General features: G+C 32.4%; 1 protein-coding gene and 1 long non-coding RNA gene across 2 annotated transcripts; both read left to right on the top strand.

Moving 5' to 3' along the window:
• The first annotated feature begins 1649 nt into the window (after window positions 1-1649).
• LOC145814685 (MLO protein homolog 1-like) lies at window positions 1650-3403 on the top strand. The gene is made up of 5 exons (XM_082911666.1): window positions 1650-1861; window positions 1965-2025; window positions 2502-2587; window positions 2686-2760; window positions 3015-3403. Exons 1-5 carry the CDS (start codon window positions 1757-1759, stop codon window positions 3105-3107), a joined length of 420 nt encoding a protein of 139 aa, XP_082767792.1. The 5' UTR covers window positions 1650-1756; the 3' UTR covers window positions 3108-3403.
• A 2782-nt stretch (window positions 3404-6185) lies between these two features.
• On the top strand, window positions 6186-8549 carry LOC145814675 (uncharacterized). The gene is made up of 3 exons (XR_014358020.1): window positions 6186-6625; window positions 6718-6765; window positions 8280-8549. It is a non-coding gene; the product is annotated as an uncharacterized LOC145814675 (long non-coding RNA).
• Window positions 8550-15628: the final 7079 nt, after the last annotated feature.

The raw sequence follows: 15628 nt of genomic DNA, 5'->3' as shown, positions 1-15628 counted from the left end.
ATGAAAATGTTGGAATTATGTTAGTTGATACATTTATTTCCTGTTTAGAAATAACTGTTTTGGGCTATCGGTGGAGGATAGTCGTGATTGTTGTAGACATTGCATGTGGATTAGGAATAACTGAAACTAATCACATTGGTTAAGTCATTTACTTTGATTATTGCATTGATACAGAAAATACGTGTATTGATTGAGCATTGCATTTGCATACATTGTTTTGTGTGGGAGGAGATAGGGGATGTACTCCACGGTTTAGGGGAAGATAGGGGATGGACCTCTAAACCGGATTTTGTTTGGGAGGAGATAGGGGATGGACTCCATTAGCATCACTTTTATGTGTGCTTATTTATATAGAAGTGTTTTATTGATACAGCACTAAAATGTGTATCAATCTGGAAGTATGAAGTGTTGTGAATTGAGCTTGAGTCTCATTTGTTTGTTGATATTGGAAGGATATGAATATGGTATATGTAATTCACTGTTGTAGGTTGGCCAGGTTCTGAGCCATGTTGATAAAATTGGAGAGTAAATTGTTTCTTAGACAATAGTGTCATGAGACTGTAAAATGAAGTGGTTGATTATCTTGGTTAACCATCTGTCAAATACTATTGCTTTATTCATTGCTTATATGTGGTTTAGTATATTCCTACTGGGCTGTGGCTCACCCTTTATGGGAACATCATTTTCAGGTTCAGGTGATAAGCAACCTCCCAGGACTTAGTTTGGAAGGATGCGGATTTTGAAGACTTGTCTTTAGTTATTTATTTTAAATAAGGTTACATGTAAACATTCAAGCCAAGGGCTTAACTTGTAAATGGGTTAATACTCATTTTTTTTGTGTCCAAGTGTTAGCTTGGAAAGATGTAAGCCCTTAGGGCATTTATTTTGATGTTCCATGTAATGACTTTTAATAAAAGTACTCTGATGAATAATTCAAAAGATTCATTTTCTTTTAATAATGCACGTTAATGCTATGTACATTATGGGTTTAATTTGAGGGCGTTACAATAGCTGTGTATGAAGTGCTAAATGTTTCTTTATGCTCAACTCCGACATTAGTGTTAAACATTATGTTGTCATTTTGCTGAAAAAAGGTCTGGATTTGGGGACAGATTAAATTTTATTTTGTGACTTTTACTCTAGTAAAGAAAAACTGCAAGCATCAGTCTTGCAGATGTCATCCAAAACATTGTTGTCATGTGGCACTGATTCTGGCTTAGTTTGATCTGCAGATATGACGGGTTCGGATACATCCATTTGGTTGATCATATCTTTCCACAGGGTTACCTTATACGATTTATATTAGGTCCAATCATTTTTCAAAATCTAATACTAATATATTGACACGGTTTTTGAGCTACGTGTTTCACTTTTAGTAGATTCTCATGTACCTGTTTTGAGTCATATTAGTGATTCTGTGAGCATCGCCAACTAGTGAAGCCTTTTGCAGGAGCTGTCTACAGAACTTTTTCAGATTTGCAGGGCAAGGGCTCTGCCTCCTACGCAATATGATGTTGTAACTTTCGAAATCATTTAGTTATTATGCTCTTTGTTTGTCTAATGGTCCCATTTTTTTTCTTTCATATTAACAGATCCATCTGACAGTAAAGTTATTAGAATGTTGGATTTATAATCCCCAAATGTTCTACTATGTAATCTGTTAGCGATTGGTACTTTAGACGTTCACACAAGCAAATATTTGAAATGTGAAGGTTGTATTGTACATGATCATCTACAATGTATTTGCAGATCATTAATGGAGTCTAAGTTGAGAAGTGGAACCACCCTCATTGTGGACCGCTATTCATTTTCTGGGGTAGCTTTTTCATCTACCAAAGGTCTTGACTTCGAATGGTGTAAGGTGTGAAGACATTCTTCAATTTAAAATTCCAATCTACATATCAGGCTATTTGGATGCAGCTATGTTTATCAAGTTTATTTATTATTTATTATTTATTCACCAGATGAAGAAATGGAAGGGTTGGGAATCAGATACGTCGTCTTTGGAATATCAATTCACCAATGGTAATTCCTTCCTGTTCTCAGTTCTCATTTAATTATTTTTTATATATGAAGATTGGGCCTAAGTTTGGGCCTTCGTAAATTTCAAATAGGGCCAGCTTAACGGCCCAGCTTAATGGCAACATTATGGACCGAAATCTCCAGGGGCTGATTAATGTTAATTGTTGGGCTCCCAAAAAATAGTTTGAAAAATTGCCTGAAAATGAAGTGTGTAATTTGTTGTGCTACACTTGGAACAAATGTAATTCACATATTTTATTTTGAGCAATGATTAAGATTCCCACTCCCACAAGACCTCCATAAATCTGAACTACTCATGATGTATGAATGAACCTCACACATACATGGAGGGCTGTGATCACTTTGGGGATGTGGGCATCATCTCCAAAAGTGGTCCCAAACATTTTCCTTTTATTTTTTAGTAATTTTTTCGGATTTTGTAATATTATTGATGAGTTTTTTTTTTTTTTCTTAAACAGATCCAGCAAGATTTAGGTTTAGTCATCAGACTTCATTTGTGAGACGTCATACTAGATTTTCCAGAACTCCTGGGATCAGATGGATTGTAAGATTATAACTCAGAGTAATTATGAATTGTTCAAAATATCATAGCACATTGTCTAATTTCAAAGCATGATATGGGATTATAATTTTTTATTCCAGGTTGCATTCTTCAGGCAATTCTTTGGTTCGGTGTCAAAGGTGGAATATATAACTATGCGCAATGGGTTTATCAACGTAAGTGGGCTTCTTCATTTCCCCAGGATTTTCAAGTTGAATCTCAAATGATTGACATGTTCGATTTAAATTGAACAATATAATAAATCCACTATCAAATTCAAGTACAACACATCAATCATTTGATACTTAACATGAACACCCCTAGAAGCAACTCCAAACAGGGCCTAAAGTCCTTTTTAAAATGTTAATTATATGCATGACCAATTCTGGTATGTCCCAACAGATTAAGTCTGATAAATATATGTATGTAGGCACATTTTGCTCCAAATACCAAATTTAATTTCCACAAATATATTAAGAGATCCATGGAAGATGACTTCAAGGTGGTGGTGGGAATAAGGTAACTTCATCATTTCTTCTTTCAATATTGTCAACTATATTCCTCACTGGCTTTGGGAATATCATTTAATGAATCTACCAAGACACTTATATGCTAATGATTTTTTTTTTTTTTTTTTAAATTTGGGTTGATTTTGCAGTTTCCCACTGTGGGTTTTTGCTGTCATCTTACTGCTGCTGAATGTTTACAGTAAGCAAACATCTCTGTTTCTGTTTGATGATATCAGACTAAATTCACTTTTAGTCTTTCATGATTATATAAAATCATAATTTTTATCTTCTAAAACTTGTGTAGGCTGGTACACGCTTGCCTGGATCTCATTAGTGCTACTCATTGTAAGTAAGACATGTAAGTAATTTGGAAGCTCCTTACTGGAAACACTTCATCGCTTGAATTGTTCAAATTACTTCTCTCTGCAAAATTGTTGAATATGCTGTTCATTTCATGGCTGCTACATGTGCTTTGAATATCAATCAGACATGTTCTATTTAGGAAAGAAAAAATTCTAGATCTAATATTTTTTTAACTCTCGTTTCTGTTATTACAGGTCAAGCCCAAACCTAACTCAGCTAGCATATAAGGACTTCTGAGAGACTTAATGTTGACAGTTGTTTCATTGATTTAAGGTTAGACAACGACCTCAATGCCTTCATTTCAAACTAATCGATGCGTGTTTTCTCACTATCTATAACTGAGTTGTAGGATTTTAAATTAGTTTTAGCATGATTGGATTGATTGATTGTGATTAAATTAGTTTTGTGAGCAAGCATTGTTAGGATAGACGTTCTCACTTAGAAGCGTGCTTATGAGATAAGCCATGGGGCACTAATGTTAGTTTTCAAGTCCAAGTTTGATGAAAACTTTCAAAGTTCATGGCTGCTCTAAGATTTCAAGATAAACTATGCTCCTTAGTGTTTTTTACCTAACATTTTTAAGAGAAAATTTTCAAATCCAAGCAGTTTAAAACTTATATTTCAAATCTATGTTCTATTTTACGAAGTCGTGTTTTCAAAATGCGACTGTAACTTCGAAATCTTGTTTGAAAACATAACTTGGGGGGTTTTGGGGATTGACTTGTTCAAAGTGTTTAGTTTCAGCACTGTGTCGAATGGGAAATGTGGCAATGCTTGGCTTGAACCAGAGGTCGTTGCTGCATAAATGTATGTGTTTTTGGCACCTGAGTAGTCTTGATTTATCACTGGGAAATCTGATGCTTTTTTCCATTCATTCAATGACTTCACTGAACATTCTTGGCATTCACCATTTGCATCCAAGTTTATTGACACCTGCATTAATGTAGACAAATCTAGCTTATACTCTAATCAACTTAAACCCTCTTTAATTTCTTGGCAATAGATGCAAAGGCCCAAAAATTAGATGACCTTTTGTGATAAATCTTGGGAAAATTCTAAATGTACTGAATTTGATCATGCAACCTAACACAATTCTCTCACTGAATCGAATCGGATTCTGTGCATGTAGAAGAATGATAAATTTTGTGGGCACATGATTTTGTGTCCTTAAATCCCTTGATTCTTCTGTCTCAATCCACTTTCAACTATTAAATCAGGTGTTTGAGATTTATGTATATTGAAATTATATAATTCAATACCTCACAATCTTAACCACATATGGTGACATTCAATGACAAAATTTGATTTTGAAATGAAACCCACTAAAATAACATACTAGCCTTATAGTTTGTAAAATAAGTTTTGCAAATTTCATCTGTATGTATCAGTTTATGTACTCATAGAAAAATATCTAGAAATGTTTCAAAACATGGAATGTGTAATCCGTACCAAATCAAGTTTATATTATATTCTACTTATTCATAAATCTCTCTTCATCTACTTATATTCTACTTAGTTTAAAATATTTTTTTATGTTTCAATAAGTTTTATGGGTGATATAATTACCAAAATACCCTTAATAATATTCGCATTAATGGTGAATGTTTCATGATATGAATATTCACACTGTTAAATATGAATGTTCACATCAAATCTTTAAAAAAATATATATGAATGTTTACATTATCAAGTTGCTAAAAATTCAAAAAAAATTTGTAAAGATAAAATTGTCTATAATATACCTTAAATATGATAATTAAGATTTGTTTAATCAAATATCCAAATGATAGGACTTATTGCAATATAAGAATATGTTATGAATTAATTGAGATACAAGTATTTGAAAAAGGGTTTTCTAATAAATCCTCCTATTTATTTTTGAGGCAACAATTTTTCTCCCAAAAGTATAGTAATCGTTTGTCCATTTTTAACCTATTCGAGAGCTAATAACCATGCAGATTTCTAGTCAAAGTGATGCATTTAAACTCTTACTTATGCAAATTTTTAAAAGTGGAAAGAGACAAGTGGCCTATTATGCATTTAAACTCTTACTTATGCATTTACTCTTACTTATGTAACTTGGAGTTGTTTTTTTAATGTCATGAGGAAAGAGACAAGTGGCCTATTATGAAATATGTTAGCTGTTTCAGATCCTTCCAATTTAGATTAATTTTTAAATTTTATTTTTTATTTTTTTAATGTTCATTGTTTTGTTAATTAGCTAGAAGGTTTAAGAAATGAATGTGGATGCTATTATTTGAAAGCTAATATCCATGCAGATTATCTTTAGAGTGAGTGACCTAATTCTGGGAAGTTGTATTAACAATTGTACTAGAAAGCAACACCAAACTGCCTTTTTCTTTTTTTTTTCGCTTGATTTGGATGCTGTTTATGGTAGTCTGTTTGTTTGTTTCATTTTGTTCTCTTCTTGGCTTTATATTCTCAATTCTGGATCAAAATAATTCAAACATCACAATCTACTAACTTTATTCATCTACAATGGTAGCGTAGACAGTAGACTGTCATTGGGTCTAACATGAGTAGTTTGATTGAGGTATTGCCAAGAGGAGTTGAGTAGAGTTGTGCATTGTATGAAACTTCGCATACCCTAAGCGTCTAAAATCTTATTAACAAATGCCCCTACACTCCTAAACAAAATCCCACGAATGCACAACTTCCTCATTATGTTTTGAAAATCTAAATGAAAAATGGACAAAATAAGACACCTCAAGCTAGCCTGATTGTAATTGCATGCTCTTGGTGCATACTGCCCATATTTTCGTTACAAATAAAAGAGCATCACATGCCTTGGGTGTCACATTAGAAACTTTACAGATGTTATTCCAACTCATCGCAAGGGATAACCACATTGGGGGGAAACAAAATAAAAAAAATAAACTAATTTATGACGAAAGTAATATGATCAAAAGCAATATTACATTAGGCCATGGTGGCTTCTCAATGTATTGCATCAATGATCTATCTTCTGGAAAAATTATTGAACAGGTTGAATCTAAGATCATTAGCAGCCCCTTCATTTATTGATGAGATCACACAGCGTGTGACACAAGACGTTGAGTCTAGGTTCACTACGATGATCAAGAACCTAACGGCACGTGTTTTGTTCTTAGAGTCACAGGGTATGGCTGGGAGTATGAGCTTGAGAGAGGTGCAATACTTACAAATTGACGAATTTTACGTTTTATCAATTTGCATATATACATATGGAAATTATTAACACATTATACTAACATATTGTAGGTGTCAGATGCATCTAGTGGGCAGCAAGCTTCAAAAGAAAATGAATAGGTATGCCACTCTACTATATTTCTGCATGTATTTATGATATTTGCTGTGTATGAAGTTCTTGAAGGATATCACTATATTTCCCCATGCATGTATTTGTGATATTTGCTGTGTATGAAGAGAATGTATGCAGCACAAATACTCAATTTTTCATGCCCTATGCGAAAGAACAGGTACATTATGTCATTTATTAATTATATGGCTTCAAATGATTAAGAACCTAGCTATCCACCAACTTGATATTGAATGAAACACATGAATTTCTAGAACATTATAAAACCAATATAGAAAAAGTAGAAGCATCAGTTTTTATTGAACTACCAATTAGATTACCCAAATATAACACCTCTACTGCAATGAAGAGCGCAGAACTATATATATAAACATGTGCTGGAATAAACAAAGTTGCAGGTCCCATGTTCACTCAATAAACACCTCTACTACAATGAAGAGCGCAGAACTATATATATAAACATGTGCTGGAACTATATATATAAACATGTGCTTTTGGTATTCCTTGTGCAATGTTTAACTGAATTCTCTCTAATCATGATGAGGCTGGTTCTGTTTCTGGGGCTGGGGCTGGGACAATCACAGTACAAAGGAATGTCGGAACTATATATATAAACATGTGCTGGAACTATATATATAAACTGTGATTTTCTCTCTAAACTGTGAACTATATATATAAACTGTGAACTATATATATAAACATGTGCTGGAACTATATATATAAACTGTGATTTTTATATACATATTATGCGTATATACTGTGATTTTCTCTCTAATCATGTGCTGGAACTATATATATAAACATGTCCTATCTTTGATTTTCTTTTATGGACTGCACTGCCCTTCAATCAATACTGTACAATCACAGTACAAAGGAATGTCGCAGGTTTTCCTTTGACAACAGAAATAATCAGAATAGCTTATAGATATGCCATTAACTCTGTCTGGCAACATGTTTAAATCCACATGCATCAGCAGAAATACATTGAATTCGATAGTGGATTTTGAATTTTTAATTTGGATATCAAAATTGTTTTGAGGATTTGAAATTCAAGAGTAGTGAACAAATGGTGCCAGTATTCCAGTCCTTCCATCTGATGTTTCTTAGTAATTTAATTAACTGTATGACTTATCAAATGGTGGGCCTTATATTATATTTGGTGCTGGTATGATGAGATTAGGATGTTATTGTAATCACTAGGCATCTTCCAATAGCTGCCTTTTGTAGACCCTAGTGCTTCCCGGCTGCTTTCTCTAGACCTTGATAAGTGGAGTTTTGGGCTCCTTTTTGATGTCTTGCCTAGAAAAATTACTAGGATTCTTCCCCTATAAAAACCATGTACTTTACCCCTAAGGTTTTTTTTTTTTGCATTTCAACATTTCGAAAGTGATTTTTTACGTTACGGGCATTTTATGTACTACTTCAAATATATATGTACCTGATGGAAGAATTTTGTGCACGGATAATTTTAACTAATTTGATTATTCGGATTGCATCTTTGCAGGTGGTTGCAGGTATGACCGGTAAAAAACAAGGGTAGTATGGATATTAGAAGTAAGCAATGATTTGTCTTATCCTGCCTCCATTCCCCTTCCCCTCTTACTCTGATTAGAGATTGGAATAAGATTTTTTTATCATGTGAGAACAAAGAATTATTGTTGCTACTGGTTATTCACCTTTATTTTTGCTTGTGGATTTTAATGCTGTTAAAACATGTGGTTTCTCATGCTATCAATCGGAATTGGATGAGCTCCATAAGAAGCTTAGTTCTGCATGTTTGGTTGTCTTTACTTGATTGCATTTTTATGTCTTCTCACAATGATGTTCCCAGTCCTTGAAAGGCCTCGTGTTAGATCTTAAACCTTTAGTTCATCATTTGGGCTTTAAAATGCTTGTGCTTCATTGACACGCCTTTTATAAGTTCTATTAGTAGTATTGTATACTGGAAGTGTTTTGACAGATATTACCCCAACTGGAATATGATGAAAAAAAGTTTCACATATTAAAAGTAATTGTTTAATTGTGACATTTTTTGTTTTTATTTTGTTCAAGCTTTAATAGTTGAAGAAAATAGTAAGAATATCTAGAGGTTAGCTGTGGGTTTGATTTGTCTAATTTGTTTGATAAACAGCTGGATAGGTAAAAGGGCTTTAATGTTTCACAATTTGTTTATTTATTTATTAATTTTTATTTTTATTTTTAATTTTTTGCGACGGTAACAAGATGGTCGCCAAAGATCATGTTAGTATTTTTCTTTGTTTTTTGCGACGGCAAAATAGGGGTCGCCATAAGTAGTTTAGGTGGTCGCAAATAATTTGCGACCGTTGTTTTGCCATCGCAAAAAGTATTTGCCACCCCCATATTCGCGACCCCCATTTGCCGCCGTCGCATGGGCCGTCGCAAAAAGTCTTTTGCGACTGTTTTTTATTATTTGCGACGGTTTATGGCGGTCGCAAAAAGTATTTTTTTTAGTAGTGTATATATATATATACCGAAACAAACAGACCATCAATATAGAATAAAGTCAATGGTAAACAAAGTATATAATTTTAATTTACCAAAAAAATAATATAATTTAATGATATTAATATTTGGAGTATTTATTTATAAATCCCTTTTCACTTATGTTTCGCTTAATTCAAATTATTTTTTATATTTTAATAAGTCTTATGAATGATATAGCTATCAAAATATCTCTAATAATAATATGGTGAAGTGCATTAATGTTCATATTGACCATGTAAATATTCACATCAATGTTTCATGATGTGAACATTCACACTGTCAAATTTATTTAATACAAATATTCACATCATCAAATTGTTAAGGTTTCAAAAAATATTTATAAAAGTAAAATTGTCTATAAAATATTTTAAATATAAAAATTAAGATTTAATAGATCAAATATTTAAAATAATATAATTTATTAAAATATAAGAGTATCTTATTGACTCATTGGAATACACTTAAAAAAATATTTTAATAAACTTTTTTTAATATTTATTGTTTCTTTGACCGGTCAAAACGTAATTATATAAGGAGAAATTATTTGATAGTTGTAAAGAAAAGCTCCACACTATATATGTTGCTATCTTATTGGTGTTGTTTGGTGTAGGTGTTAAAACAGATTATAGATTATAATTTAACAGATTATAGATTATGACTTTAATCAGAAGCTGTTAATCTGTTTGGTATAGCTGTTAGATTATAGATTTAAGTTGCTGAGTAGTGTTTGTTAAATAAGCTGTGAAGTAGCTTTTTCAATTAACTTTTATTTTTTATTATTCACTATTTGTTTACATTTCTCATAAAAAATAATAATAATATTTTATAGTCCATTTGTGTCTTTTTCTATTTTTAAAAAAATAAAAAATAAAAAAAATCTAAGAGTATAACCGTGAATTAATATGTTCACAACAGAAGTTGATAATCAGAAGCAAGGGGTGAACAGCTTCTCAGAATCAGCTTTTTTGACTTAAAATAAGTTATTAGAATCAGAAGCTGTTTAAAATAAATTTAACCAAACAGTCCAAAATAACTTTTTAAAAGCCAAAAGCCATAAGTTGGCTCAAAAAAGCCCTACCAAACACCCCCATTGTCTGGTGTGGAAAATTTAAGTTAGAGGGGTTTTACATCACTTATTTAAAGTTATTTATTTAGATAAGTGTAATTATTTGTATCATATTACTTATTTATTTATTTATATATTTTTTTTTATAAAAAGTACAATAACATATATACTTAGATCATTTTAAATACTTGTTAAACTAATAAAATATAACACCATATGTAACCCAAAAGTACCATATAATTTTTCCTATATAAACCATTGTCCAAAATTTTTAGTTTGGCCATTTTGTTTATTTTTTCTATGGCTTATTTTAAAAAATAGATTAAAAATCACTTTTTAATTTTTAACCTATTTTTATTTCTCACAAAAAATAAAAAATAAAAAAATAATTTTTAATCATCAATTCAAAACACTCCTACATATAAAAAATGTGGTACTACTTGTGAGAGTTTATTTTTATATAGTTTATAAGTCATTGCACTGTTCTGCTTGGGTACGTGACAGTGTTGAAAATGTGGTTGCTTGCATGTGATCATGTGCCGGTTTTGGGGAATCTAAATAATAAAGCATCAGTGAAAAGTCACTTTAACCTTTGCCCAAAAAGAGAATGAATAGTGATGTAGTCAAGATCAGAGCAAGTCTTGTTTGTTTGTCTACGATGCATGTGACAATGTGCCTGTTTGTCCACCTACCTACCTTCCTTCTTCTTTTTTCTCTCTCTCTCTCTCTCTCTCTTATTTTTGTTGGGGGTATATGTCAAGAAATGTGAAAAAATAAGGTAGCATTTGGTAGAATTTTATAAATATAATTTAAGAGTATGAGTTATATTTTGAGTTTGTGTGTTGTGAAATTATGATTTGAGTGTAAAAAATTTATTTGGTAAAGAGTTTTGAAAATAATTTTGAAAAGAATTTTAATTTGAGTGGAAATTGTTGATGTGACATTTAAAATTTGATACAAAAATTTACAATTCATACAACTCAAAATTATTTTAAAGCACATAAAATTTTTTAAAAATTTCAGAAAATATTTTTTTCGATTATATATCAATTGAAAAAAAAAAATTGTAAAAAAAAAAAATCACTATTCCGGTCAACCAGCTGAACGTCCCGTTTTGAAAAAAAAAATTAAAACACGTGCTCGGTTTTGACAGAACAGACAAAACGCTTTGTAGAGCTGTAGAAAATTAATTTCACAGCTCCATCCAAACACCATACTCAAACTACCACGTTGAATCACATTTTGAAATCACAACAAAACACAACACAAATTTTTGAGATTTGATTTGTGATTATATTTTAATTTTAAAATATGAATATTAATTTTAACCAAATAATTAAAAATAAATTGACATAATGATTTAATGTGAAAAATTATAATTGAAGCACTTCTAATTATGATAAAAAAAATTATGGACAAAAGTCACAAAACAATACACTAAAATAAAAAGGAATTACACAAGTGGTACTTAATTACCTAATGAATCCACGCCCGAATTGAACCGACGCAAATGTGCCTCTTTCATTACCGTTTTCACTTCGAAATTGTCTCACCCAACGTTAAATTCACAACGTTGATGTCGAATCTACGATAATTAGCTACTCCAGAATCTACCAAAACTTTAAGCTCAAATTTTTCGGAATCCACCAAAGAGCGCCTCTCTCTTTTGTGGACGAAATAATAAGAACAACCCTTGATGTTAGACAATCTGTAGTTTGTTGATCAATCGATCACTTTCTATACACCAAGGAAACTCATATAAAACAGTCTCCATTAGAAAACACTTTGTCTTTTCTTTTTCTTTAAGATTTTGGACGGCTTCAAACTTAAAAATAGCAAACGACGCACTTTATAGGAAATAGAGCCGCGACGACCGCTCGAGCGCACACTTCACCCACTACGGGAAATGTTCGTTTTAACGGCGTTTATATAATGGCGTTTTCTTAAACGTCATCTTTTTTAATATTTAACGGCGTTTTATAAACGTCGCCTTTTGTGCTAATCAAAACGGCACCGTTTAGTTGATAGAAAACGCCTCCGAAATGTGTTATAATCTCTCACACCCTTTCCCTCCCTCTTGAGACTCTCATTCTTTACTCTTCAATCTCAGAAAGAAGATGCCTCGAATCTCTCGCTCACTCTCTCGCTTCAGCTCGGTGATCCCTTAAATCTCAGAGTGATTTCAGAATAGGAATCGATTGGAATCAGCTCGGTGATTTAATTTGTTTACCTATTCCATTTACATAGAAATCACTGAGAGGTAAACCTATCTACATCAAGCTTCAGAATCGATTTCATTTACCGAGAGGTAAACCTATCTGCATCAAGTCGATCTGCATCAAGCTCAGTGATTTTGATTTCGATTTCATTTTTTTTTCTCTCTCACTCATTTTCACTCTTCTCTGTCACCAGACTCATCTCTCTCTCTCTCTCTCTCTCTCTCTCTCTCTCTCCTCTGTCGATCTCATCCATACTTACCGTCGCTGCTATCTGCTCATTATCACCTCAGATCGATAGCTACAGTGGTAGAAGAGGATGGCGGTGGTGGTGCTCATTGAAGAAAAGAACAAGAGACGAGATCTGAAGGATTTCGAACTAATTAAAGCCAGATCTAAAGGTTTCAAAGAACACCTGATCCAAATATGGGGGTTTCGAATCAGATATGTTGGTAAGCTCCTTCAAATCCTTCCGTTTTCAGTAAAAACCTCTTTTCATCAACTTCTGTATATGTTTGTGTATGTGTGTGTGAGAAAGTGATGAAGAAGAGGCTGTAGTGTTCTTGATTTTCCCTCTTTGTTTCTTGAATTCTATAAATCTCACCAACAACAATGGTCAAGTTTTATGTTTCTGTTCTCTCTCTCTCTCTCTCTATGTATATATATATATATATATATATATGTATATCCACATATCCAAGATTTGTATATTTATATATTTGTTGTTTCAGCTGCTGAACAAAAAAATGCTTGAAGAGAGAAAGAATAAGAGAGAGAGAGAGAGAGAGAGAGAGAGAGAGAGAGTTGTGTTTTTGTTTTTACTTTTGTTTTTCATGCCTTCTGTTTCTTTTAAGAGGTTAAATGTGGTGTTCATTTCTGTTTCTTGTGTGGTATGAGACCAGAGGCAAGTGGTATCATTGGAGATCTCTGGTATCATTTTTTAATGATTTGGTTTGTTTTGGTGTACTTTGGAGATCTGTCGTATCATTTTTTTAATGATTTGGTTGTTTCTATTTCAGCTTCGACTTTCTCTTCTCAAGACTACACAGGGGCATCCTATGGTGAGAGTCCTGTCTTTTGAGAGCATTTTTATACTTATGCAGTCTTTGTTTGTTGGTTGCTGAGAAAATGTAGATGTAAAGAAACTAGGATTGAATTTAAATTATTGCTCTGCTTTGTTAGAAGGAAATATAGGAAACAAAATTTATTAAAATATGATGTTAGGTTTCTCACGATTTTGGCTCCCAAATAGCCAAGAATCTAGCAGCCAACAAGTTTTGGCTGATTTGAAATTATTTTATTATTATTTTTTAAATCATGGAGTTTTTTTGCTTGTTGAAACAAAAAGAACATGAATTGTAGGAGTTAAGAGTTGAAATTTAATTTATTATTTTCCTAGGAATTTCCAGTAATCGCATGGAGGGTCAGGTTTTGAGAGTTTAAGTTTGTCAGATTAGTTAGTAAGGGGTGGAACATGCAGTATGATTTTTTTTATGCTTGCTCATTATTGGGATGTTTTACACTGCTTTAATCACAGTTGCAACAGGTACTCAAATTGTAGAAGAGGAGGAGTTGTAGAAGATCGCTAATCTTCCTTTAGGCACTCTTGGATGACATTTTCTCGGCGAAACCATCTCCTTCATATCCTGTGCTTACTCAGACCACCTTGAGACCTTTATGGACCGACGTCGTCACATGTATGTCTATGTTTGATAGAGTTTATCTGAGTTCTTTATTTTTTATTTTAAGAATCTATTTAAGATTGTTTAGACTTTTACTAATAGTCAAGAGTATAGATGAGGCTTCTACCATATTGTTGCCGCAGACCCCTGACAAGATGAGGGAGTTGGTCCAGCTCACGTTTTACAAGCCGCCCAAGATCCTGCCTTCATGCGTCCTCACCGATTTCATTCGAGTAAGGTCTTCAAAACTTTATGCTCCTCATACTCAGACTCATACTGCCTAATTCACTTGTTGGAAACTAGGATTGTATGATTTTGTTGCCTTGTCGAGTCTATAATTAGTGTTAGGTGGGGTCATATATCTTAAGTCGGAAAATGCTGCAATCATTTGCTGCTCTTTTTACAGAGCCTGACATGGAAATTTGTGGATGACAAGAATTGTAAGTTTGTAATATACCTCTGATTATGCCATCATCTATTGAATGTAAAAGTTCATCAAATCTGTGGTCATCATTATTATTATTTTCTTCTAAATTTGGCTTAGTTTCTTGGTTAATGCATTTTTTCCATTTAAGATGAAATCCCTATCATTTAGTACTGCAATTTTGAGGTTCTAATGTAAAGAGGAAAGAAATTTCCCTCATAAAACAAGTGCTAAAAATCAACAGCAGTGTGCTAAAAATATGTTGCAGAATGCAGAAAATCTAAATGCTGAGATTAAGGAAAATCTTATAATGGACTCCATATTTATCATGTGCTTTTGTGTAAGTGACCAAGATTTCCCAAAATTCTGTTCTCATAAATTGTTTATACTGTTATCCCTCAAGAATAAAAAACTGTAGGCATAGCAAAATATCAATTATATTGGACAAATATTAATACACTGTTATCAATTGGATTTTGTTTCCAAACATTAAAGGGTCAACTAGTTAGCTTCAATTCCAAAATGGTATGTAAGATAGAGAGAGGGAGAATATATTAGAATTTAGAATTTTACCCTCTTTTCATTAGTGAACCAACAACATTTCTGTCATTTTTATGCTCCTTGTGCTCTGTCTAATCAGATATGGTTGTATAATAATTGAATCCCCTGTATTGGTATCTATCCAATTTTTATCTATTTGCTTCTCATTAACTCACTCTATTATAAGATTTACCCATTGTTGTTGTTGGTGGTGTAATTGTTGCTTGTGTTCATGTTATAAAGCTCTAGATGGTGTCCATCTCAGAGTCAGATTTATCAGATATTTTGATATCTATGCTTAATATCCCAATAACACGATTTCGTATGAATTATTTTACCTGATAAACTAAGATCATAATAACTATCCTTAATAGTCCAAAGTAATGATGAACCATATTACATACACAGTAATTATGTTCC

The sequence above is a fragment of the Camellia sinensis genome, unplaced genomic scaffold, assembly GCF_055761805.1.
Source record: "Camellia sinensis isolate YWXY unplaced genomic scaffold, ASM5576180v1 Unanchor12, whole genome shotgun sequence".
Lineage (NCBI taxonomy): Eukaryota > Viridiplantae > Streptophyta > Magnoliopsida > Ericales > Theaceae > Camellia > Camellia sinensis.
The sequence above is the reverse complement of the archived record's forward strand: the minus strand, read 5'-3'. Positions and strand labels throughout refer to the sequence as shown.

Bases quoted from the DNA above. Each gene is read 5' to 3' on its own strand.
- LOC145814685 (XM_082911666.1), top strand. From the start codon at position 1,757: ATGGAGTCTAAGTTGAGAAGTGGAACCACCCTCATTGTGGACCGCTAT. The intron at 2,588-2,685 runs GTAAGATTATAA...TTTTTATTCCAG, and splicing joins CTCCTGGGATCAGATGGATT to GTTGCATTCTTCAGGCAATT. The intron at 2,761-3,014 runs GTAAGTGGGCTT...ATATGTATGTAG, and splicing joins TGCGCAATGGGTTTATCAAC to GCACATTTTGCTCCAAATAC.